This window comes from Oncorhynchus gorbuscha, linkage group LG11 (assembly GCF_021184085.1).
Source record: "Oncorhynchus gorbuscha isolate QuinsamMale2020 ecotype Even-year linkage group LG11, OgorEven_v1.0, whole genome shotgun sequence".
In the NCBI taxonomy this organism is placed as follows: Eukaryota; Metazoa; Chordata; class Actinopteri; order Salmoniformes; family Salmonidae; genus Oncorhynchus; species Oncorhynchus gorbuscha.
This window is the reverse complement of record NC_060183.1, coordinates 27,521,975-27,548,978: the sequence shown is the minus strand read 5'-3', so window position 1 is coordinate 27,548,978 and position 27,004 is coordinate 27,521,975. Positions and strand designations below refer to the sequence as shown.

The following is a 27,004-nucleotide window of genomic DNA, read 5'->3' as shown; positions in this document are numbered from 1 at the left end:
GAAAGTGGTAGAATATGGACTGGGGGAGAGAGAGATAAGGCCGGGAATTACATTGGGGAACGTTCCTCCGTGGCTGTTTCCGAAACCACGTGTGGATATGTTTGAGCGTAGGAGAGAATGAGGTGAGGACGTGAGACGGTGTGCGGAGAGATACTGTACATAGATCATCAGTTTTATTTGTTTTTAAGGATATATAGAGATGGTTCAAAGGATCCAGGCTGGGGTGGGGTCAGGGGTGTATATCAAAGATTTCAATGTTAGAGTTTGTAAGCGTTTAACTTATTATGTGTCAGTGTATGCCGGCCGAGTTGTTGGCCATAGGTTTGAGATGGGTGGAAGATTATAGGTTTGAGATGGGTGGAAGACGTGAATCCACTCAGTGGTGATCTGCTCTGATTCAGCTGCAGTGTTGAGCAGTGTGAAGACGAGCAAGTCGGATAGGGGAGACTTGTTTGTGGAGATGATGGTGCTGTTAATGGGATTGGAGAGGATGGGAGTGGTGGTAAGCTTTTGCTGGTTTCCCGCCCATGGAGGGTAATGAGAATGTTGATGTGGCGGCTAAGAGTGCGGTGAGGAGAGAGGTGGTAGATATTCAGGTACCGCAGGGAAGTACTTGATCTTGGTAAAAGGGCTCAACCTTTGGCAAAGGTTGTGCGATGCCAGTAGTAAGGAGAGGCAATTGTACTGCATACACCAGTCAATTAAGGAAGAGGTGGGGAGTATGGGATGTAGGAGAGAGGAAGTTGTGTGAGGTAAACTACGAATGCCACGTTATGGATGATAGGGAGACATGAAACAGGTCTGTCATGAGTGTTTAGTGGCGGAAAACAGTGGCGCATGTATTGATATTTTGTGAACTGTATAACATATTCAGGGAGAGATTGTGTGAAAGGGTTAGATGGAGGTGTCTAGGGCTCTATTTCACTTTCTTAGAAGAACAGGACTAATGAAGATCATTTGATGTAGTTAGGTAGGCAGTGACTAGCCTCACACTCCAGTACAGTAGGTGGCGGTGTATGCACTTTAACATTTAGATGCGACCCGCCAACCAAATCTCAAAGAAGAAGTAACGTTGTTTCTTCCTGGTTTTATTGGTAAATTCTGGAGTGGCGATAGCACATTTTGTTTCCAAAAAAAGCCAGTTAAGTAATACACTACAGCTAACACTGGAAGCTCGACATGCAAAAACATCTTAAGGAAGAAGGTAAATAAAACACAAAACAATAGAGCAAACTTGCAGATGCAAATAGCTAGCGCTTTATTTCCATGAATGATCTGTAGTACAATATTATTAAAACCTCTTGAATGTAATCAAAAATGTAATTTACGTAATCGCCGAAAGTCATGATTTGTCATGAGGGCCATAAACGATTACTAGTAATGCTGCGTACTCCAAGAAAGGTAAAAATCTCACCTTTCTGGTAAATTTAAAAAACAAAATTTCTGAGGTGTAGTCACTTGTGAAGACACACGCTTCGAGTACACAGTACAAATATGAAAATAAGACATTTTATATTTCTGTATGAATATGGCTTGAAATGTGCCTATTTTTGAAAGGTCTATTTTGAATACATTTGCCCCCACTGCTGTGAACTTCTCACAGAGCCCTAGCTTGGCTTCCTGAACTAGTTAGGAACTCGCCTTTCATCTCATATTAATAGTGTCTGTCAATGACAAAGTGTTTTTTTGTTTCAAATCTATTAATTATTTTAGATTACTGTCTATAAATCGTAGGGCTGACCCCAATTAGTCGACTGGGCGATTGTTTGGTCGTTAGGCTGTTGGTCGCCCAAGATTGTTAATGCTCGACTAAAACAAATGCATATAGTTGCGCCCATCTCAGTGAACTAATGCATTGCGGAGGCCTAGACTAAAAGCCAATTTATGCTTGATTCGAAAATGTGGTCGGAGGCTCCATAATTGTGGAGGCATGCAGAGGCCAAATCAAGCTCTGTACTGCATCGCCGTGCACCTCCCAAATTTTGTAACAATACGGAGGGCTCTGTATAGCTCCGCATTGATCTGATTGGTTGACAGTAAGTGGGAGTGGTACATCCTGTATAATACACAGACTCACTTCCTTGACAACAGCTCTCCACTGCTCCGCGAAGCGCAATAAGTATGAATGCCCTGACTTCTGCATGGCCAATGTAGACGTTGTGTTGACTATTCGCCCAGATGCACTTCTCTCTCCAATTTGTGCATATGTATTGTTTCATAACTTTATTGTGTGAATTGTTTGCATTTGATTGTTAGTGTATATCAATTCCCCATTCCATATATCTCCAGTAGTACATTTACCGTTAATTCCTATCATTTCTAATACAATGTTTGTTACTTTGGTTATGGTCATTTCTTTTAATGCATAAAATATGATTATTTCAGCCTTCCCATTCTCACTGTCAGTGAACACATTGTTTGCAGAGTGCACAGCCTATGGTATACTTGTGAGAAACAGGTTTTGGTTTATTTCATTCCATTTATGAGTAATGTAAATGTATACATATACATTGTCTTTTGTTTTGGAGTGCTCCTGCCAGTGTTGAGTAAGTACACGCATGCATAGATGTAGGTCTATAGGCTACCTGGCCTGCGTGCAAATGTAGGCATATAAATGTAACCATTTGGGGATCTGATAGTATTTCTGATTGGCTTAACACACCACCACTAATGAACTGTCATGCTCTGATCCAGTGGAATCAATGCTTGACTTGGGATGAAATAGGTTCTGGTACTCATTTTGGGTGCTGGTACTGTTTATATTTAGGTGCATGAGCTCCACGATACTTTTGAGATAATATTCTTAAAGAGGAACAGGAGCTCAAGCAGTAGAACATTTGAAATGCCGATACTCAGCTCCAGTGAGCTCCTGCCCAAGTCAAGCACGGCTTCTTATCCCTCGCGCAAATAGCCTACAGCTGTGTCTGTCCAGAGCTCACTGGCATGGGAAACTCTTGAGAGCACAGAATATTTTATACTATGTTGCAAGTTTGCTAGCACAAGCTTCGGGCCTGACCAAAGTTAATAGTTGATACAATGTTTCAAGTTTGTTACAGACAGGCCATGTGTAGCCAATGTGATTTATAGGACATTTATTTTAATCAGGATATTTTCTACCTGCAGGCTGCAATGTTTTTATTTGTTGGCTTTATGTGGGACATTTTTTACATAGTTGTCAATGGCATTAGAAGTAATGTTTTACGTTTGTATCTTTTTCATTTAGATTTGGATATAATTTTGATTAACCACATGAATGTTTTTGTGGTATGAAGACATCATTATAAATTAAATTAAACTGTCACGAAAATGTGCATATCAAAACCATAACTGGCACACAGATTGGTAGAAACGGTAAGATAAATTGGCATTCCACATGAGAAAGGTTGCCGACTCCTCGTGTAGCCATATTACCGTCAACTTCAGGAGAGTAACGGCCGAATCTGCGAAAGCCAGCAGGAGCGGGAGGAGAATAGATAACCTCACATGGTCTCTCCTATCATTGCTATGCAGACGACACACAATTAATCTTCTCCTTTCCCACTTCTGATGACCAGGTGGCGAATTGCATCTCTGCATGTCTGGCAGACATATCAGTGTGGATGACGGATCACCACCTCAAGCTGAACTTCGGCAAGACGGAGCTGCTCTTCCTCCCGGGGAAGGACTGCCCGTTCCATGATCTCGCCATCACGGTTGACAACTCCATTGTGTCCTCCTCCCAGAGCGCTAAGAACCTTGGCATGATCCTGGACAACACCCTGTCGTTCTCAACTAACATCAAGGCGGTGGCCCGTTCCTGTAGGTTCATGCTCTACAACATCCGCAGAGTACGACCCTGCCTCACACAGGAAGCGGCGCAGGTCCTAATCCAGGCACTTGTCATCTCCCGTCTGGATTACTGCAACTCGCTGTTGGCTGGGCTCCCTGCCTGTGCCATTAAACCCCTACAACTCATCCAGAACGCCGCAGCCCGTCTAGTGTTCAACCTTCCCAAGTTCTCTCACGTCACCCCGCTCCTCCGCTCTCTCCACTGGCTTCCAGTTGAAGCTCGCATCCGCTACAAGATCATGGTGCTTGCCTACGGAGCTGTGAGGGGAACGGCACCTCAGTACCTCCAGGCTCTGATCAGGCCCTACACCCAAATAAGGGCACTGCGTTCATCCACCTCTGGCCTGCTCGCCTCCCTACCACTGAGGAAGTACAGTTCCCGCTCAGCCCAGTCAAAACTGTTCGCTGCTCTGGCTCCCCAATGGTGGAACAAACTCCCTCACGACGCCAGGACAGCGGAGTCAATCACCACCTTCCGGAGACACCTGAAACCCCACCTCTTTAAGGAATACCTAGGATAGGATAAAGTAATCCTTCTCACCCCCCCCTCCCCCCCTTAAAATATTTAGATGCACTATTGTAAAGTGGTTGTTCCACTGGATGTCATAAGGTGAATGCACCAATTTGTAAGTCGCTCTGGATAAGAGCGTCTGCTAAATGACTTAAATGTAAATGTAATAGTTGAGTCAGGTATTTTTTCTTCTTCTGGTTATCTGGATCTCTGGTGCCCTCTTGAGGCATCAAACCGTAAGCTTAAAGCATCATACTGTAACGACGTTTGTCTGTTGTAAGTAGAGAGTCAGACCGAAATGCAGCGTGTAGGTTACTCATGACTTTAATGAATGATAAGACGGTACATGAAAAAACTGAAATACGAAAACAACAAACGAAACGAGAAACTAATTACAGCCTATCTGGTGAAAACAACACAGAGACAGGAACAAACACCCACAAAATACAACGCAAACTCAGGCTACCTAAATACGGTTCCCAATCCGAGACAACGAGAATCACCTGACTCCAATTGAGAATCGCCTCAGGCAGCCAAGCCTAACTAGACACACCCCTAATCATACACAATCCCAATAATACAAACCCCAATATGAATACAACATATAAACCCATGTCACACCCTGGCCTACCCAAACATATACCAAAAACACAAAATACAATGACCAAGGCGTGACACATACAAACTCAATGCATATTGTTGATTTGATTAAAACACATAGGGTGTGTCTACATATGGAAAAATACATGTATAAACATTTAGAGCAATCAATTGGTCGAAAGAACATACGACTTTCGGTTGACACAATATTTTTTTTAGTTGGGGACAGCCTTAGTAAATCGACCTCTGGGGATTCCAGGCATATGCGTTGTTAGTAGCTGTGACGTAGGGTTCAGCCAGGAGTTGGATAGTCGAAAGAGCAAATTAAATGGTGCGAGGGACATCCCAGCTTCAAGTGGTGTCAGATTTCACACCCTGCTTCATACAGGCAGAAGAGACAAACTCCTGTGTCCATGAGACGCAGGGCTGCCGCTTAATGTGAGACATTTTGATCTACGGTGTCCACAGATAGAATTATAAGCGAAAATGTAGGTCGGAAACGGTTCCCTAAACAGGGGACTTTACATCAAAGAGTATTTAAGGGGCAATCTGTGATTTCTATATCATTTGTTTAACTTTAAATTGAATAGTGCTGAGTGATTAGTGCGGTTCGATTATTTTTTTTAAGAAATCATGGTTTTTGATTTGGGTTGAATGCTGTAACAACACCGAATAAACAATGAATAAAAGTCCCATGATGGTAGTGACTGCCCATTACTGCTTATCACTTATTAACCATCATTTATTCACATTACTTTACTAAAGTATTTCAGTTGTGCATATTATTTGACGACTATAATTTAATTCTAAGTGATCTCTATAGAGCTGCTTCCTATGCAGTCTGACAGAATCACAAATGTGTAGTTCTTCAAAGTAAATAAGACACTTTTATGAGTGTTGAATACCAACTGTCAATCACTTTGATCATGTATTTTCAGGTAGAGATACCTCGCGAAACATCAGCTGCTCTCGATATCCCCTCACGATCGCGCATTCTGGTCTTTTCCGTAGAAGGCGTAAAAGAAACACAGACAGGACAAGTAGATGCACAATGGGTAATGGTCATTGTGGTTCATTTAGAAGAAAAAGAAACGGACACCTATTTAGACGAGGTGCTGGCTAGCGGAGTAGAAAGCTTGAAAATAAAAGAGAGCCGCACACTAGGAGCTCAGATGCAAAAATGTACATTACATTTACATTTAAGTCATTTAGCAGACGCTCTTATCCAGAGCGACTTACAAATTGGTGCATTCACCTTATGACATCCAGTGGGACAGTCACTTAACAATAGTGCATCTAAAACTTAGGGGGGGTGGGGTGAGAGGGATTACTTAACCTATCCTAGGTATTCCTTAAAGAGGTGGGGTTTCAGGTGTCTCCGGAAGGTGGTGATTGACTCCGCTGTCCTGGCGTCGTGAGGGAGTTTGTTCCACCATTGGGGGGCCAGGGCAGCGAACAGTTTTGACTGGGCTGAGCGGGAGCTGTACTTCCTCAGTGGTAGGGAGGCGAGCAGGCCAGAGGTGGATGAACGCAGTGCCCTTGTTTGGGTGTAGGGCCTGATCAGAGCCTGGAGGTACTGAGGTGCCGTTCCCCTCACAGCTCCGTAGGCAAGCACCATGGTCTTGTAGCGGATGCGAGCTTCAACTGGAAGCCAGTGGAGAGAACGGAGGAGCGGGGTGACGTGAGAGAACTTGGGAAGGTTGAACACCAGACGGGCTGCGGCGTTCTGGATGAGTTGAAGGGGTTTAATGGCACAGGCAGGGAGCCCAGCCAACAGCGAGTTGCAGTAATCCAGACGGGAGATGACAAGTGCCTGGATTAGGACCTGCGCCGCTTCCTGTGTGAGGCAGGGTCGTACTCTGCGGATGTTGTAGAGCATGAACCTACAGGAACGGGCCACCGCCTTGATGTTAGTTGAGAACGACAGGGTGTTGTCCAGGATCACGCCAAGGTTCTTGGCGCTCTGGGAGGAGGACACAATGGAGTTGTCAACCGTGATGGCGAGATCATGGAACGGGCAGTCCTTCCCCGGGAGGAAGAGCAGCTCCGTCTTGCCGAGGTTCAGCTTGAGGTGGTGATCCGTCATCCACACTGATATGTCTGCCAGACATGCAGAGATGCGATTCGCCACCTAGTCATCAGAAGGGGGAAAGGAGAAGATTAATTGTGTGTCGTCTGCATAGCAATGATAAGAGAGACCATGTGAGGTTATGACAGAGCCAAGTGACTTGGTGTATAGCGAGAATAGGAGAGGGCCAAGAACAGAGCCCTGGGGGACACCAGTGGTGAGAGCGCGTGGTGAGGAGACAGATTCTCGCCACGCCACCTGGTAGGAGCGACCTGTCAGGTAGGACGCAATCCAAGCGTGGGCCGCGCCGGAGATGCCCAACTCGGAGAGGGTGGAGAGGAGGATCTGATGGTTCACAGTATCGAAGGCAGCCGATAGATCTAGAAGGATGAGAGCAGAGGAGAGAGAGTTAGCTTTAGCAGTGCGGAGCGCCTCCGTGATACAGAGGAGAGCAGTCTCAGTTGAATGACTGGTCTTGAAACCTGACTGATTTGGATCAAGAAGGTCATTCAGAGAGAGATAGCGGGAGAGCTGGCCAAGGACGGCACGTTCAAGAGTTTTGGAGAGAAAAGAAAGAAGGGATACTGGTCTGTAATTGTTGACATCGGAGGGATCGAGTGTAGGTTTTTTCAGAAGGGGTGCAACTCTCGCTCTCTTGAAGACGGAAGGGACGTAGCCAACGGTCAGGGATGAGTTGATGAGCGAGGTGAGGTAAGGGAGAAGGTCTCCGGAAATGGTCTGGAGAAGAGAGGAGGGGATAGGGTCAAGCGGGCAGGTTGTTGGGCGGCCGGCCGTCACAAGACGCGAGATTTCATCTGGAGAGAGAGGGGAGAAAGAGGTCAGAGCACAGGGCAGGGCAGTGTGAGCAGAACCAGCGGTGTCGCTTGACTTAGCAAACGAGGATCGGATGTCGTCGACCTTCTTTTCAAAATGGTTGACGAAGTCATCTGCAGAGAGGGAGGAGGGGGGAGGGGGCGGAGGATTCAGGAGGGAGGAGAAGGTGGCAAAGAGCTTCCTAGGGTTAGAGGCAGATGCTTGGAATTTAGCGTGGTAGAAAGTGGCTTTAGCAGCAGAGACAGAGGAGGAAAATGTAGAGAGGAGGGAGTGAAAGGATGCCAGGTCCGCAGGGAGGCGAGTTTTCCTCCATTTCCGCTCGGCTGCCCGGAGCCCTGTTCTGTGAGCTCGCAATGAGTCATCGAGCCACGGAGCGGGGAGGGGAGGACCGAGCCGGCCTGGAGGATAGGGGACATAGAGAGTCAAGGGATGCAGAGAGGGAGGAGAGGAGGGTTGAGGAGGCAGAATCAGGAGATAGGTGGGAGAAGGTTTGAGCGGAGGGAAGAGATGATAGGATGGAAGAGGAGAGAGTAGCGGGGGAGAGAGAGCGAAGGTTGGGACGGCGCGATACCATCCGAGTAGGGGCAGTGTGGGAGGTGTTGGATGAGAGCGAGAGGGAAAAGGATACAAGGCAGTGGTCGGAGACTTGGAGGGGAGTTGCAATGAGGTTAGTGGAAGAACAGCATCTAGTAAAGATGAGGTCGAGCGTATTGCCTGCCTTGTGAGTAGGGTGGGAAGGTGAGAGGGTGAGGTCAAAAGAGGAGAGGAGTGGAAAGAAGGAGGCAGAGAGGAAAGAGTCAAAGGTAGACGTGGGGAGGTTAAAGTCGCCCAGAACTGTGAGAGGTGAGCCGTCCTCAGGAAAGGAGCTTATCAAGGCATCAAGCTCATTGATGAACTCTCTGAGGGAACCTGGAGGGCGATAAATGATAAGGATGTTAAGCTTGAAAGGGCTAGTAACTGTGACAGCATGGAATTCAAAGGAGGCGATAGACAGATGGGTAAGGGGAGAAAGAGAGAATGACCACTTGGGAGAGATGAGGATCCCGGTGCCACCACCCCGCTGACCAGACGCTCTCGGGGTGTGCGAGAACACGTGGGCGGACGAAGAGAGAGCAGTAGGAGTAGCAGTGTTGTCTGTGGTGATCCATGTTTCCGTCAGTGCCAAGAAGTCGAGGGACTGGAGGGAGGCATAGGCTGAGATGAACTCTGCCTTGTTGACCGCAGATTGGCAGTTCCAGAGGCTACCGGAGACCTGGAACTCCACGTGGGTCGTGCGCGCTGGGACCACCAGAGTAGGGTGGCCGCGGCCACGCGGTGAGGAGCGTTTGTATGGTCTGTGCAGAGAGGAGAGAACAGGGATAAACAGACACATAGTTGACAGGCTACAGAAGAGGCTACGCTAATGCAAAGGAGATTGGAATGACAAGTGGACTACACGTCTCGAATGTTCAGAAAGTTAAGCTACGTAGCAAGAATCTTATTGACTAAAATGATTAAAATGATACAGTACTGCTGAAGTAGGCCAGCTGGCAGTGGGTGCGTTGTTGACACTACACTAATCAAGTCGTTCCGTTGAGTGTAATAGTTTCTGCAGTGTTGCTATTCGGGGGCTAGCAGGCTAGCTAGCAGTGTTGTTTACGTTACGTTGCGTTAAAAGAGCGACAATAGATGGCTAGCGAACCTAGAAAATCGCTCTAGACTACACAATTATCTTTGATACAAAGACGGCTATGTAGCTAGCTAAGTAGCTAGCTACGATCAAACAAATCAAACCGTTGTACTGTAATGAAATGAAGTGAATATGTGATACAACCTGTGAATGCGACCGGGTAGTTGAGTTCTATACAGAAGACGTTGGCTAGCTGTTGGCTAGCTAGCAGAGTCACCTACGTTAAGGACGACAAATAGCTGGCTAGCTAACCTCGGTAAATTAAGATAATCACTCTAAGACTACACACTCTAAACCTAAACAACACAATTATCTTGGATACGATGATACGATGATACGAAGACAGCAAAGACAGCTATGTAGCTAGCTAACACTAAACTAATCAAGTCGTTCAGTTGAGTGTAATAGTTTCTCCAGTGCAGCTAATCAGTGGACGTTAGCTAGCTGGCTAGTGAAGACTACGTTAGGACGGCGAAATACGATAATTACGCAATTATCTTTGATACAAAGACGGCTATGTAGCTAGCTGAGAAGAAATTGCTGAGAAGAAATTGCTAAGATAAGACAAATCAAACCGTTGTGATATAATGAAATATAATGAAAAAGTTATACTACCCGTTGGAGCGACGTGCAGATGCGACCACTCGCTCCAACCGGAACCGGAAACACTCTCTAACCACTAGGCTACCTGGCGCCAATATGAGCATCTGAATACCTTCCAACCTTAATGTGTAGATGGGTGAGAAAAAAATCTACTTCATCCATTTTGAATTCAGGTTGTAACAACAAAATGTGGAGTAAGTTAAGAGGAATGAATACTTTCTGAAGGCCCTGTATGTAGTTTGTGACCTCACCCCCTGTACTTGAACAAGTGTCCCCCCTGTACTTGAACAAGTGTCCCCCTGTACTTGAACAAGTGTCCCCCTGTACTTGAACAAGTGTCCCCCTGTACTTGAACAAGTGTCCCCCTGTACTTGAACAAGTGTCCCCCTGTACTTGAACAAGTGTCCCCCTGTACTTGAACAAGTGTCCCCCTGTACTTGAACAAGTGTCCCCCTGTACATGAACAAGTGTCCCCCCTGTACATGAACAAGTGTCCCATCCCAGGGTATACCCTAATTACCATCAGGGTATACCCTGATGAAGACAGCTTGGCTGTCCAAACGTTGGCAATTACATTTTTGCATCTGAGCTCCTAGAGTGTGCGTCTCTCTTTTATTTTCATTGTAGTTAATTACCACGTTTTAAACTATGTTGAAAATTGTCATGTTGGAAACTACAACTCCCTACGACATCACAGTTCGGGCTGTATCTGAGAGTGGTTGTATTGAGAGTGGTTACATTTCTCCAGTAGTGGGGTGACTGCAGATTGCCTCTGGAAAAATACAATAAATATTATTTTATATAATTTTTTCAAAGCCTTGTTTGACAACAAGAAAATCGATCAAAGATGGCTTGTTATTATGAAATGATCTTCATGTAAGTATTTTCTAAGGCATTTGTCATCTAGCTAACTATCTGAATTTGTGTTTCTGTAGATGGACCTCTTCCACTGTCGTCTTTGCGTCTTTTTGTTCCTCCACTGCGTCTGGCGTCTGCAGTTCTGTGGCAAGTTGTTCAGCGGAGAGACATAATGGACTATGGCTTGGTGGAGGAGTTTGTCACCACTGTGTTGGAGGTAGTTCCTGATCTGATGAGTTACAGAGAGCGAGTCCAACTCATCATGGGGCTGCGGGCACAGGTGAGAGATGGGACGGATGGAAAAGGAGAGGAGGGATGGGACACTTGTTCATGTACAGGGGGGACACTTGTTCATGTACAGGGGGACACTTGTTCATGTACAGGGGGGACACTTGTTCATGTACAGGGGGACACTTGTTCATGTACAGGGGGACACTTGTTCAAGTACAGGGGGACACTTGTTCAAGTACAGGGGGACACTTGTTCAACACAGGGGGACACTTGTTCAAGTACAGGGGGACACTTGTTCAAGTACAGGGGGACACTTGTTCAAGTACAGGGGGACACTTGTTCAAGTACAGGGGGACACTTGTTCAAGTACAGGGGGACACTTGTTCAAGTACAGGGGGGACACTTGTTCAAGTACAGGGGGGACACTTGTTCAAGTACAGGGGGGACACTTGTTCAAGTACAGGGGGGACACTTGTTCAAGTACAGGGGGTGAGGTCACAAACTACATACAGGGCCTTCAGAAAGTATTCATTCCTCTTAACTTACTCCACATTTTGTTGTTACAACCTGAATTCAAAATGGATGAAGTAGATTTTTTTCTCACCCATCTACACATTAAGGTTGGAAGGTATTCAGATGCTCATATTGGCGCCAGGTAGCCTAGTGGTTAGAGAGTAACCGAAAGGTTGAAAGATCGAATCCCCAAGCTGACAAGGTATAAATGTGTCATTCTGCCCCTGAACAAGGCCGTTAACCCACTGTTCCTAGGCCGTCATTGAAAATAAGAATTTGTTCTTAACTGACTTGCCTAGTTTAAATAAAGGTAAAATATATTTTTAAAATAAATAAATCACCCTGGGATTTACAGTATTACTGGCTTAGTACACAAGGGGGCTCCAAAAACGAAAAAAAAAAAACATTTGGTGTCTATTACCAGAATGCTAACAGAATGAGCACAAGTAATAGCAAATTTCCTGGGAGGCTGCTAGCTAAATATGCTAACAAGCTCAAAAGAAAATAAACAAATTGCAATGACAGGCAATCCAGCTCTTAAAGTTATACATATATACAGTACCAGTCAAATGGATGGACACACCTACTCATTCCAGGGTGTTTCTTTATTTGTACTATTTTCTACATTGTAGAATAATAGTGAAGACGGGGTGAAATAACATATGGAATATTGTAGTAACAAATAAAGTGTTAAACAGTATTTATTTTATATTTGAGATTCAGCTTTGCACACTCTTGGCATTCTCTCAATCAGCTTCATGAGGCAGTCACCTGGAATGCATTTAAATTAACAGGTGTGCCTTGTTAAACGTTAATTTGTGGAATTTCTTTTCTCCTTAATGCATTTGAGCCAATCATTTGTGTTGTGACAAGGTTAGGATGGTATACAGAAGATAGCTCTATTTGGTAAAAGACCAAGTCCATATTATGGCAAGAACAGCTCAAATAAGCAAAAAGAAATGACAGTCCCTCATTACTTTTAGACATGTCAGTCAATCTGGAAAATGTCAAGAACTTTGAATGGTTCTTCAAGTACAATTGCAAAAACCATCAAGCGCTATTATGAAACTGGTTCTCATGAGAACCGCCACAGGAAAGGAAGACCCAGAGTTACCTCTGCTGCAGAGGACAAATTCATTAGAGTTGACTGCACTTCAGATTGCAGCCCAAATAAATACTTCACAGAGTTCAAGTAACAGACACATCTCAACATCAACTGTTTAGGGGAGACTGCATGAATCAGGCCTTCATGGTCGAATTGCTGTAAAGAAACCACTACTAAAGGACACCAATGAGAAGAAGAGACTTGCTTGGGCCGAGAAACACGAGAAATGGACATTAGACTGGTGGAAATCTGTCCTTTGGTCTGATGAGTTCAAATTTGAGATTTTTGATTCCAACCTCCTTGTCGATGTGAGACGCAGAGTAGGTGAACAGATGATCTCCGCATGTGTGGTTCCCACCATGGAGGAGGAGGTGTGATGGTGTGGGGGAGCTTTGCTGGTGACACTGTCTGTGATTTTATTTAGAATTCAAGGCACACTTATTTTGAATTCAGGACACATTATGCAGCGATACGTCATCCCATCTGTTTTTTGGCTTAGTGGGACTATAATTTGTTTTTCAACACGACAATGACCCAAAACGCACCTCTAGGCTGTGTAAGGCCTATTTGACAAAGAAGGAGAGTGATGGAGAGCTGCATCAGATGACCTGGCTTCCACAATCACCTGACCTCAACCCAATTGAGATGGTTTGGGATGAGTTGGACCACAGAGTGAAGGAAAAGCAGCCAGTAAGTGCTCAGCATATGTGGGATCTCCTTCAAGACTGTTGGAAAAGTATTCCAGGTGAAAATGGTTGAGAGAATGCCAAAAGTGTGCAAGGCTGTCTTCAAGGCAAAGGGTGGCTACTTTGAAGAATCTAAGATATAAAATATATTTAGATTTGTTTAACAAATTAACACATTCCATAGTCTCTTACTTGCAGGTTGTTGTAAATAATAATGAATTGTATTTTTTTTACTCCATCAGCTGGTTCTGGAGTTGTGTCGCACAGATCACCTAGCTGACCCCGACACCATCCAGCCACACCTGAACAGGCTTAGATCCTGTGTCATCACTCATAGGGAAAAGGAGGTGAGTGCTGCTACTCAGTGAAATATCAAGACTGATAACTTTGCTGTTGTTTAACGTTGGCTAGTTAAATTGACTGACTGTTCAATGCTTGCTGTAGATTCCTGATCCAGAGGTGGAGGCATCAGAATCCAACTTCCTGAAGCTGATTCAAAGCCTGCTAGAAGACCCAATTGAGAGAGAACACTTCTTCCAGGTCAGTGTTGTCACTGACTGTGTAGCTGATCAATTATTCGTGACATTTTTCTTTATAAGGTTACCAAAATGTGAAAGGTATGAATACTTTCACATGCGTTGTAGATCATTGTTTTAATTCAAAAGCATGGACATAATGTTCTTGTTTGTTTTCTAGAATGTTTATTCAGAGGAATTCGGCCTCAAGTATGACTCCGCACTGCAGAGTCTGGTGTGGGAGTTCCTGTCTAGGCTGGAGAAGTTACTTCCAACACCAACCCTTCAACAGGTACCATGCTAAGATGTTATTGCCATCATCAGTCTACTTTCATACAACAATCACTGTCCAAAGGGATCCTATACGAATCGGTTGGTAGTGGTTGGACCAAAGGTGACAGTGTTCCACTTTGGGTAAGTAGGCTTTATACCTATTCAGAAAACATACTCCAGGTGGCAGTACACACCCTTTCAGTTTGTTTACAGACTGTCAATACACTAATAGAAGTAGAAGAAGAAATTGGCTACTTTAAAATGGAGATAGCCCTCAATGCCCCCACTGCAAAGATGTGCCCTCTATCCAACTCTATGGGTTAAACCAAATGTTTAAATTATATAAATGCCAAATGTCTATTCATTGGATCCAATTATGGTAGAATGCAACATCCATAAAGAGATGTTTCTATTAACTGGTTTCATATAAAATATTAATTCAGATGATATTATAGAAATGGGGATCATTGCCATTCCTCTTTCCATTAGACTGCATCTTGGTTTCCACCTGACCCTTCTATCCTGGAGGACTGTGTGCAGTTTGTGTGTCACCCCGAGCCTTTGAAGACCCTACTCCAGTACCAAAACAACACATATGAATATGTGGACACCAACGGTAAGAGCTACATTACTCTGAGCTTAGGCAGCGGGGTAATAGCCTGAATAGCCTGAGAGAAGATTATGCACACACCTGCAACCAATGGGAGCACAGGTGTCCCTATATAAAAGGGGCGCTTCCCCTCAATCAGCCTCCCATTATCTTCAGCGACTTGAACCGGACTGAAGAAGCCGAGAAGATAAGTCTCAGGATGAACCCGCCGTCGATTTCGAAGTCTCAACGTTGTCCATCTAAATGAGCACACCGGTATTTACACCCAACCCAAAAGCTCTTTTAAGAGCTCAGTGTCACTGCTCCTCTGTGGACTCACATGACCTGTGTTTCGTGTGCTTAGGGTCACAGCACGCTAGGAGCATCCTCACAAATCTCCCACAATGCCCTAGCTGAGCCCTCCTTTCTTTAAAGGAAAGAAGCAGCAGTGGGCATTTTTTAGGGAGGATTTTCCTCTTGAGGACGCAATGTCAGCCTCAGTTTCTGAGGCATCATATGATTGCACCGCATCTGGAGATGACGAGGATGTTGGTAGGTGCATGGATGTTTCTCCGGAACATTCCACTGACCCAATTTGGGGGAAAAACTCCCTCAGGAGAGTGCAAGATTTTTCTCATCCTTGTGCGAGGACAAGGTGGACTCTGACTACTCAGCAGCCCCTTCACGTCATGGCCTCTCTGCGCTCTTAGTTTCCAGGGCTCATTGAGAGGGCTGCGAGCCACCTAGAGCTCCAGCTGCCCCCCCCCCATTCCACCCAACCCGGAGGTGGATAGGATGGAGGCGGCCCCTATTCTCAGCCAAGAAGGGTGGCGGAGCCATTGGCTCCTGCCATGCCCTCGCTCAGAAAGTACGTGGAGTATGAGAGTCACCTCTGACGGCACTCGCGCCGGCCAAAGCTTATATCCCATTCACCAGAGTGGACAGCAGACGAGTGGGAATTTCCCAGGGGATCCCCAGGCTCGAGAGCATCATGGCTGCGTATCTCGTCCCGGGTTCGAGCTCCTGACCCTCGTCCAAGAAGGCTTCTCTACCCACATCAAAGGACCGACTCAACAACGCAGCTGGTTGAGAAGTCCTTTGCACTCGGGGCCCAGGCTGTAGCAGCAGCAAATAATATTGCCCTCCTGGCAGCCTCTCTGTCCCGTCTCACTACGGGTAAGACTGGGCTGTCGGAGGAAGGGACCGAAGAAGCGTCACCCAAGTGTCGGCTGTGTGTGCGGGGAGGTCCATGGCCACTATGGTGGTCGCGGAATGACACCGCTGGCTGTCTCTGACAGCCATGAAGGAGACTGACAAAGCCATGCTGTTGAACTCCCCCATCTCTTAACGACAGCCTCTTCGGACTCACCGCCAAAGAAGCAAAGGAGCGTGTTGGGAAGCTGGATTAGGAGAGGACAGGCTTTTGGACTGGTTTACATTGTGTTCTCAAGATGGATCCAAGAAATGGCTGCCAAGGTAGAGATGTAGATGAAAATAGCAATACGTGTGCACCATCAGTAAATCAAACTTTTTATTGAAGCGTCTCGGATACATTTTTCCCTGTTGGTTTCCTGGGAAATGGCTGGATTTAGCTTTACTAAAGGTGCAGGACGAGCTAGATTGCTACCCAGAGACCCACCCAGTTCTACTGTCACATGTAGACCTGGGTCTAGTGCCAGACAGCGAGCCCGGCAACAGACGACAACAGCGCTACGAGAGTGGGCCCCTCTTCTGGTGGCCAGAAGAGACGTCTGCCATGATGAGACGAGGGGGAGAGGATAGAGGAGAGCACATCGCCCTGTTCGATTGTGCCCACTATCCCCCCCTCCCCACCACTGTATAGGGATGGAGTAGCCAACGTGTTGTTTGTATAATAAAGACTGTTCCAATTGACTTTTGTCACAAGAGAACCTCTTTTCCATGACAACCAAAGAGTAATGTGGCTGAGGTGTTAAAGAGAAGCCTGGGACGTTGGTGAAGGGTGACTCCTCCCCCGTTTTTGGGCGTGGTGGAAACAGTGAGGAAATCGCCAGAGAAAGTCGCCGCTCTCACTGCAGAGATTATGGGACTTTTGGCGAAGAAGGCACGGTCACAGTACATTCCCGCGAGCAAAGGAACAACGGGCTATATTCGCCCTACTTCCTAGTGCCAAAATAGATGGGGGGGGGGTGAGGCCAATCCTGGATCTACACATTCTCAACGAGCGTGTAGCCACAAAGGGCCCTTTCGAATGCTTACGACAAAGCACCTGCTGGAATGTGTCCACAACAGACTTTTGTATAAAAGTAGACCTAAAGGACATGTACTTCCATGTGCCGGTACATCCGCGTCACAGGAAGTTTCTGTGTTTTTCGCCTCCCAAGGGGTACGAGTATGTGAGAATGCCATTCGGGTTCACCCTGGCACCTCACACCTTTTCCAAATGTGTGGAGGCGGCAATCGAACCGTCGCATCGTCAGTGGATAAGGGACGTGGCCTACCTAGACGACCTACTGGTCTCGCCTCCTCAGCAGAGCTGGCGATCGCACACACGACACAGACTGTGATTCATCGCACGCGTGTGGGGGTTTGCTGTGAATTGGGGAAAGAGTGCACCTTGGCCCAGTCATCGGATTGTCTATCTGGGATTGCAGCTAGACTATGTGACTATGAAGGCTCGAACTTCGGATCCTTGTCGGGCTGCCCTGTTGCTAGCCCTACGAAGGTTTCATCCGAATCACACAGTGACGGCACATTCGGTCATGACACTCTTGGGTCTCATGTCGTCTGAAAAATCAGTATGATATGTCTTCTAACCATGGTTCAGTCTGTACTCAGCAAAGCGGATTGGAGGACTTAAACTAAGTGGAAAACTGCAGGACCGATGGACTGGTTTCCTTCAGGTCCACTTTTACCTGTTAGGGTGACTATGTGACATGACTCCTGACTGAGAGATCAATACAGTAGAGGTCATGTATTCTAACCTGCCCACAGGTCTATGACTATGTTTGGGCGGAAGGATGAGGGAAATAGTTCCTGTAACTAGTATTACAGTCCTATTAGACCAATCATTGAATATTGACAGGATATTGAAGTATCATCCATCTGCTGGTTCAGATTAGTAAGGCTCATATTCTGTTTATCTGCCCACTAGCCATTGACTATGTCTCTGGACTGAGTGGGGCGGATTGTACTGAGGACACAGTATATTGTGACACAGTGTGGTCGCAGCCATTGCTGGGCCCGACCTTTTCATTAAGTTGGAAGTCTTAGGCTCGGTGGAAAGTACATTACGGAGCATTTGCGCTCCACCTTAAACCACTAGGAGCAGAGCTCCCCTATGGGGCTCCGCTCTACGATATAGAACGATAGTTACCGGAGTGGTATCTCCAGTTCTATGAGTGGAGCAGAGCCCCATAGGACTTAAGGCCCTGCCGACCCCCAGTCTTGCGGAAGATCATTTTTTGGGAGGCTGATTGAGGGGAAGCGTCCCCTTATATAGGGACACCTGTGCTCCCATTGGCTGCAGGTGTGCATAATTTTCTCTCAGGCTATTCAAACCACTAGGAGCAGAGCTCCCTCATGGGGCTCCGCCCCACTCATAGAATTGGAGTTACAACTCCAGTAACTATCGTTCACTACTATATCATATAGAGGTCAACCGATTATGATTTTTCAACGCTGATACCTATACCGATTTATTGGAGGACGTAAAAAGCCGAAACCAATGAATTAATAATGACAATTACAACACTGAATGAACAATGAACACTTATTTTAACTTAATGTAATACATAAATAAAATCAATTTAGTCTCAAATAAATAATGAAACATGTTCAATTTGGTTTAAGTAATGCAAAAACAAAGTGTTGAAGAAGAAAGTAAAAGTGCAATATGTGCCATGTAAGAAAGCTAACGTTTAAGTTCTTTGCGCAGAACATATGAAAGCTGGTGGTTCCTTTTAACATGAGTCTTCAATATTCCCAGGTAAGAAGTTTTAGGTTGTAGTTATTATAGGAATTATAGGACTATTTCTCTCTATACCATTTGTATTTCATTAACCTTTGACTATTGGATGTTCTTATAGGCACTTTAGTATTGCCAGTGTAACAGTATAGATTCCGTCCCTCACCTCGCTCCTCCCTGGGCTCGAACTAGGAACACAACGACAACAGCCACCCTCGAAGCAGCGTTACCCAAGGGGAACAACCACTCCAAGTCTCAGAGCGAGTGACGTTTGAAACACTATTAGCTCGCACACCGCTAAATAGATAGACATTTCACATTGGTTACACCAGCCTCATCTCGGGACTTGATAGGCTTGAAGTCATAAACAGCGCAAATGCTTGACGCACAACGAAGAGCTGCTGGCAAAATGCACTAAAGTGCTGTTTGAATGAATGCTTACGAGCCTTCCACCGCTCAGTCAGAGTGCTCTATCAAATCATAGACTTAGTTATAACGTAATAACACACAGAAATACGAGAAATACGAGCCTTAGGTCATTAATATGGTCGAATCCGGAAACTATCATCTCGAAAACAAGACGTTTATTCTTTCAGTGAAATACGGAACCGTTCTGTATTTTATCTAAGGGGTGGCATCCATTAGTCTAAATATTCCTGTTACATTGCACAACCTTCAATGTTATGTCATAATTACGTAAAATTCTGGCAAATTAGGCGGGCCAAACTGTTGCATATACACTGACTGCGTGCAATGAACGCAAGAGAAGTGACACAATTTCACCTGTTTAAATTGCCTGCTAACCTGGATTTCTTTCAGCTAAATATGCAGGTTTAAAAATATATACTTCTGTGTATTGATTTTAAGGCATTGATGTTCATGGTTAGGTACACCTTGTAGCAAGGATACGCACCGCATCGATTATATGCAACTCGGGACACGCTAGATAAACTAGTAATATCATCAACCATGTGATTATGATTGATTGATTGTTTTTTATAAGATAAGTTTAATGCTAGCTAGCAACTTACCTTGGCTTACTGCATTTACATAACAGGTGGTGTCCTCGTGGAGTGCAATGAGAGGCAGGTGGTTAGAGCGTTGGACGAGTTAACTGTAAGGTTGCTAAATTGAATCCCCCGAGCTGACAAGGTGAAATTCTGTCGTTCTGCCCCTGAACGAGGCAGTTAACCCACCATTCCTAGTCCGTCAATTGAAAATAAGAATGTTTTCTTTGCTGACTTTCCTAGTTAAATAAAGATTAAATAAAGGTGTAAAAAATAAAATAATTCAACGGCCAAATCGGTGTCCAAAAATACCTAAATAAAACTTGAAATCGGGCCTAATTAAATCGGCCATTCCGATTAATCGGTCAACCTCTAGTATCATATAACTGCTGGTTGTTTATTATCAATGCCATAAAAAGACATTGGTTTGTGTCCATAAAACTAAAAAAGATGAACCAGGGTTTGTTTGACATGGACTTTCTTTGTCTTCCTGTCTCAGCTCTATCTTCGGTCGACTACATCCTCTCATCGCTGTCGCTCTCTCCACTAAAGACAGTTGTGATCTTTCCAGATCAAACTGACCCAGAGATCAAATCAGAACCCATGGAGGAACCTTTGCCATATGAAAATATGAACATTCAAAGCCCAGCCTCATCTGCCAACGATTCAGAAATGCTTCCTTTGTTGGAGTCAGATTACGTGAAGAGCGTAGATGGGGTGCATTCAGACGGACATTTGAATGTTGAGATTTTGTCTTTACAAATTCAAGGTTCAGAAGAGGTGTGTATACACAAGGAAACTACTGAGGGAGACCTTAAACACGAGACAGTTGACAAAGAGTCAGCAAGAGTGAGAGAACTAGATGGAGCTTTTCACCAACCTCAAACTGACAGTGGGCTATCAATACAAAAGCCTCACAGCAACCAACAGAAAGTGCAGGACAGTTCTAGTTTGTCAACTTCCTGTCTGCTCCGTCAGCCCATGGTGCTGCTGCACCGACTTGACATGACTGATATGCCGTTACCTGTGTCATCTCCAACATTGAGGAGAAAGAGGCTTCAAATTAAAAAAGAGCGACCCCAAGGACAGAGAGCAGGATGGGTCATATCACCAGAAAGTAAGAGCAATGCCAATGGACAGCCACCACCAGAGACTGAGTAAGAATTTATTATACTGGAAACAATTCTTGCTACTGGTAATCTTCCATTACAATCCTAACGCTCCTTCAATTTGGTCTTTTTCAGACAAGACAGTGTAACCTCAGACGATGATGCTCCCAAGAAAAGGAAAGCTGGTAGGAAAATCATCATCCTAGCTATGATTCAGGCTCTCAATTTTATACAGAATCTGCTTCTTAAAGTGATATTTGGCTCAACGTTTATAATACGTTAATGGTAAGCTCAGTATTTTACAACGTGATGCCGGATGGTTTCTCACCCTGAAAGTATACTATAGGCCAGGAGAAACTGTAATCCATGGTTCAGTTTTCTACAAAATTCAGCTAATTTCAGTCACCGCTCGCCAACAATGAATGGGAGTGGTAGGGGTATGTGGTGCCTGTTGAAAAGAATGGCCAACTCATGTATATCAGGCACCAGATACCCCTCCCATTGAGTTTTAGCTAGGGTGGCTAAAGTTAGCTGGAGATTGTAGTGGCTGTTTAAAGAAAACCAAACCATGGATTACAGTTTATCCCGGCCCATAGACTACTATCGGGGGGAGAAACCATCTGACATTAAGTTTTAAAGTACTTCCCCTTCAATCACTTGCCTTGGAATGCACGTTCAAGAAGTCACACATTTGGCAATTTTGTTAATAGCATAAAACCTATGGCTGCTAAAGTTAAAGCAATTTGCATGTCTTAGCCAGACAGTGTATCTATAATTGTTCGACCCTTACTTGTTCTCCCAGATTTTGCCATGTTTTGAGATCACTATTTTTTATTTTCAACTCTAGGTAGAGGCCTAGAGGAGGAGACACTGCACCACCACGTCAAGGACGTTCACTCAGAGGAGTGCAGTGGACAGAACAGAGAACCTTTTGACAGTATGCCTCAGTCTTCTTTGGCCCCTGACCTATCTCATGTAATTGGGCAGTCTGCTAGAAGCAAACGGGTCAAAATGTGCTCCTTTTGTAGGAAGACCTTCATTGGAGCAAAGGATTTGACGGCACACATGAGATCTCATACTGAGCAGAGTTCTTACCAGTGCACCCAGTGTTTGCAAAGCTTTGAACATCATGAGGACTTACACAAACATCAACAGATTGGGTGTGAGGTGGCAACTCAACCAGAAGAGGACAACTTGTCTACGACATCTTTTGAAGAGGATAACATGTCTGCAACATCTTTTGAGGATGGGATCGAGACATCCCAGCCCAATGGCACTTCGCCCCTGAGCCCAACGACTTCTAACGTTCGTCCCAATCCAAAAGAGTTTTCCAAAGCCAGAACTTGCCATGTGTGTCAGGGAACTTTCCAAAGTGCATATTTAATGAGAAAGCACCTGAATTCCAAACACGATCAGCTCCCTTACCAGTGCTGCAACTGTGGAGAACATTTCAAGAGGAAGTTTCATTTAAAGGAACATAAGAAATTGTGCTTGGTGGCGAGCTCAACAACTTCCAACATTTGTCCCACTCCAGATCAGTCTTCCAAAGCCAGAAATTGCAGTTTGTGTAACAAGACTTTTGACAGTGCATATTTAATGAGAAAGCACCTCAAATCCAAACATGATCAACTCCCTTACCAGTGCCCGGGCTGTGGAGGAAATTTCCAAAGGAACTTTCATTTGAAGGAGCATAAAAAAGAGTGCTTGGTGGTGAAGAGTCTCCTCTCTTGCTCTCTGTGTGACAAAACTTTCATTGAAGCAAGCAATTTGACAAAACACGTGAGATCTCACTCTTACCAGTGCACCAAGTGTTTGCAGAGCTTTGAATGCCAGGAAGACTTACAGAAACATCTGCAGAATGTGTTTGAAGAGCCAGCTCAATTTGAAGAGGACAACACGTCGATGCCATCTTTTGAGGATGGGACAGAGACATCCCAGCCCGACGACACTTCCAATGTCCTTCGCACTCGAAAGGAGTCTTCCAGAGCCAGAACGTGCCGTTTGTGTCACAAAACTTTTGACACGATACATTTCATGAAAAAGCACCTGAATTCCAAACATGCTCAGCTCCCTTACCAATGCCTCCACTGTGGAGAAAACTTCAGGAAGAAGTTTAATTTGAAAGAACATCAGAAAGAGTGCCATAAACCCACTCCAACACAGTTGTCCAAGGCCAGAACATGCCGTGTGTGTCACAAGACTTTTGTTAGTGTACATTTAATGAGAAAGCACCTCAAATCCAAACATGATCTGCTCCCTTACCAGTGTCTCGGCTGTGGAGACCATTTCTACAAAAATTCTCACTTGCTGAAACATGAAAAAGTTTGCTCAGCGGCAAAGAGGCTTCTCACTTGTTGTGAGTGTGGTAAGACTTTTAAGCTCTCTCAGTTTAAGAGGTGTAACCTGGTGAACCAACAGCAGGCACCTAGGGGGGGTCACCAAGAGACCAACACGACTCTAATAGTGGAAAATGGGATGGAGATACCCCAGTCCTTCAGCACAACACCCCAGAACCCAACAACCTCCAATGCTCTCACAATTCAAGGGCAATCCTCCACAATAGCCAACCATTATGAAACATGTCTTTTGTGTAATGAAACGTTTCAAAATGGAGAGAATCTGAGAAAACATATGAAATTCCAACATGATGTACGTACGTACGTGTGCCTTGTTTGCGGAGAGACATTCCAAAGCAAATCTGAACTACAGAAACATTCTGACATTCATTTGGGCTCCAGAAAGTGTCCTTTGTGTGTTAAGAATACTTCTCAATCAACGCTGCAGCACGTTCAGAGACAACAGCAAGACTCGAGGGTGTCAAGTGAGGGAGTCAACCCAAACCAGCACCAAAGGGATGTTGATCCAGCAGATGGCAGCAGCTCGCTGGCACCAAGGGAACATGAGACAAATATCCCTCAGCCTTCAACCTATCTATGTGATACATGTGGTAAAGACTTCCCATCTCTGTGCCGATTGAAAAGACATTTGCAAGTACATACAGGAGAGCAGCCTTTTCCTTGCACGGATTGTGGCAAATGTTTTACTTGCAAGGGTAGTCTGAAAATCCATCAACGCCTTCATACAGGAGAGCGGCCATTTGCGTGCACTTTGTGCCAACAACGTTTTATCACAAATAAACACCTAAAAAGACATGTGTTTACTCACACAAGGGAAAAGCCTTTTCAGTGTTCAGCTTGTGGGAAAACCTTCAAAACGAAACAAGGCTGGAGCAGACATCAACAATTTAGGCGTTGTTACCTGGAAAAACATACTAGAGCAAGTTTTCTAGGCAATCAGAAGGACTTACAAAAACATCTGAAGATTGGGCGTGAGGAGGCAGCTCAACCAGGAGAGGATAACATGTCTACAACATCTTTTGAGTACAAGACATCCCAGGCCCATGGCACTTCAGCCCAGAGCCCAGACACTTCTAATGTTCGTCCTACCCCAAGACAGTCCTCCAAAGCCAGGACGTGCCACGTGTGTCATGAAATCTTCCATAGTGCATATTTAATGAGAAAGCACCTGAATTCCAAACATGGCCAGCTCCCTTACCAGTGCCTCGACTGTGGAGAACATTTCAAGAGGAAGTTCAATTTGAGGGAACACAAGGCAAAGTGCCATTTTACGCCTTCCTCCAAAGCCAGAAAATGCTGTTTGTGTAACAAGACTTTCAACAGTCCATATTTAATGAGAAAGCACCTCAAGTCCCAACATGATCAACTCCCTTACCAGTGCCGCGACTGTGGACATTTTTTTACGCTGAAGTTTAATTTGAAGAAGCATAAGAAAAAATGCCCCACTCTGAAAAGACATTAGCGAGTACACGCTGGAGAGCAGAATCCTTGCACGGATTGTAGCAAACACTTTCCTTTGAAGGGTAGTTTGAAAACCCACCAACTCCTTCATACAGAAGAGCAGCCATTTGCGTGCACTTTGTGCCAAGAACGCTTTATCACGAATAAACAGCTACTAGGACATACGTTTACTCACTCAAAGGAGAAGCCTTTTCAGTATTAAGCTTGTGGGAAGGAAGACTTTCGAAACAAGGTTGGAGCAGACATCAACAATTTAGGCATGGTCAGCTGAAAAAATATATATACGAGAACAAGTTTGCTTGAAGATTGAGTAATTGTAATTCCCGACCTTCACCATTTCACTTGTGATTTTGGTTCTTATTTTATTCTCTTTGAATAGACATTTTTGGTTTACAAACAAACGATACCTTTGAGTGATGCACACGCATTCTCGTGTTAAAAAAATCCCTCTAGCAGAATATTTACACGCAGATGTCGACAAACGTAATAGCGATGAATATGAAAACACAAGACTGGTGGCTATAACTATGTTCAAGGAGAGTATTATTCTTCTGGCTTTATCGAGCTCTATTTGTGATATTTTACCTTGCTGGCTTGGTAGCTTGCTAGGTAGTTCATCCTCGGAAGACATCTGTGACGTTGTAGATGATAACCATCGGACTACATCAAATCAAATCAAATGTATTTATATAGCCCTTCGTACATCAGCTGATATCTCAAAGTGCTGTACAGAAACCCAGCCTAAAACCCCAAACAGCAAACAATGCAGGTGTAAAAACATGTTTGTTAACTTGCATAAGCTGCATCTGAAGTTGGATGTTGTTGTATTGTCAATCCCCGATCTGAGGAAGAACTGCGTACTGCAACTTCACACCCCGGCCGGGAAATGGGTCTATTACATATGTTCAGGAATGTCCCCCAGAGCTGTTGCCAGAGAATTGAATGTTAATTTCTCTTACCATAAGCTGCTTCCAAAGTCGTTTTAGAGAATTAGGCAGTACGTCCAACCGGCCTCGTAACCGCAGACCATGTGTAACCACGCCAGCCCAGGACCTCCACATCCGGCTCCTTCACCTGCGGGATCGTCTGAGACCAGCCACCCGGACAGCTGATGAAACTTTGGGTTTGCACAACCGAAGGATTTCTGCACATACTGTGGTGCTTATCGTCCTCACCAGGGTCTTGACATGACTGCAGTTTGGCGTTGTAACCGAATTCAGTGGGCAAATGCTCACCATTAATTCGCTGCACGCTGTGCTCTTCACGGATGCATCCCTGTTTCAACCGTAATTATGGCAGATGGCAGACCCACGTGTATGACGTCATGTGGGCGAGCAGTTTCCTGATGTCATCATTGTGAACAGTGTGCCCCATGTTGCTGGTAGGGTTATGGTATGGGCAGGCAGGCATAAACTACAGACAACAAACACAACTGCATTTTATCGATGGCAATTTGAATGCACAGAGTGATACCGTGACAAGATCCTGAGGCCAATTGTCGTGCCAGTCATCCGCCGCCATCGCCTAATTTTTCAGCATGGTAATGCACAGCCCCATTGTCGAAAGGATCTGTACACACTTCCTGGAATGTAAAAATGTTGCAGCTCTTCCATGGCCTGCATACTCACCAGACATGTCACCCATTGAGCATGTTTGGGATGCTCGAGAGACGTGTACGACAGCGTGTTCCAGTGTCGGCCAATATCTAGCATACCCATTGAAGAGGAGTGGGACAACATTCCACAGGCCACAAACAACAGCCTGATCGACTCTATGCGAAGGAAATGTGTTGCGCTGCATGAGGCAAATAGTGGTCACACCAGGCACTGACTTGTTTTCTGATCCACGCCCCTATCTTTTTTATTTGATTATTAAGGTATTTGTTATCATCAGATGCATATCTATATGCCCAGTTATGTGAAATCCATCATTTCGGGCCTAATGAATTTATTTCTATTGACTGATTTCTTTACATGAACTGTAGTAAAATGAAATTTTTGCATGTTTGGTTTATATTTTTTTGCTCAGCGTAGATGGTGGGCGTTGGACACGGTTTGTGACACACAAGGTTGTCATTTTGAATTCCAATGCAGCTTTTTTTTTCAACAGTATTAACGAATCACCATTGTTTTCTACTCTAAATCACTAACTCAACAGCTGGCGCAGTGGTCCAAGCACTGGTTTATGGACCAGAAGGACACAGGCTCTAATTTTGCCAATGCCCTTTCTCTAAAAAATGTC

General features: G+C 45.0%; 1 protein-coding gene across 2 annotated transcripts; it reads left to right on the top strand.

Moving 5' to 3' along the window:
- The first annotated feature begins 1,070 nt into the window (after positions 1-1,070).
- Positions 1,071-26,765, top strand: LOC124048428 (zinc finger protein 850-like). Of its 2 annotated transcripts, XM_046369210.1 has the most exons (10): positions 1,071-1,204; positions 11,049-11,251; positions 13,749-13,853; positions 13,951-14,046; positions 14,203-14,313; positions 14,784-14,910; positions 20,336-20,993; positions 21,081-21,130; positions 21,793-21,882; positions 21,974-22,148. In XM_046369210.1, exons 1-10 carry the CDS (start codon positions 1,180-1,182, stop codon positions 22,000-22,002), a joined length of 1,494 nt encoding a protein of 497 aa, XP_046225166.1. In that variant the 5' UTR covers positions 1,071-1,179; the 3' UTR covers positions 22,003-22,148. The 2 variants fall into 2 exon arrangements, with proteins under 2 accessions (XP_046225166.1, XP_046225165.1); XM_046369209.1 differs by having other exon boundaries at positions 21,793-26,765.
- Positions 26,766-27,004: the final 239 nt, after the last annotated feature.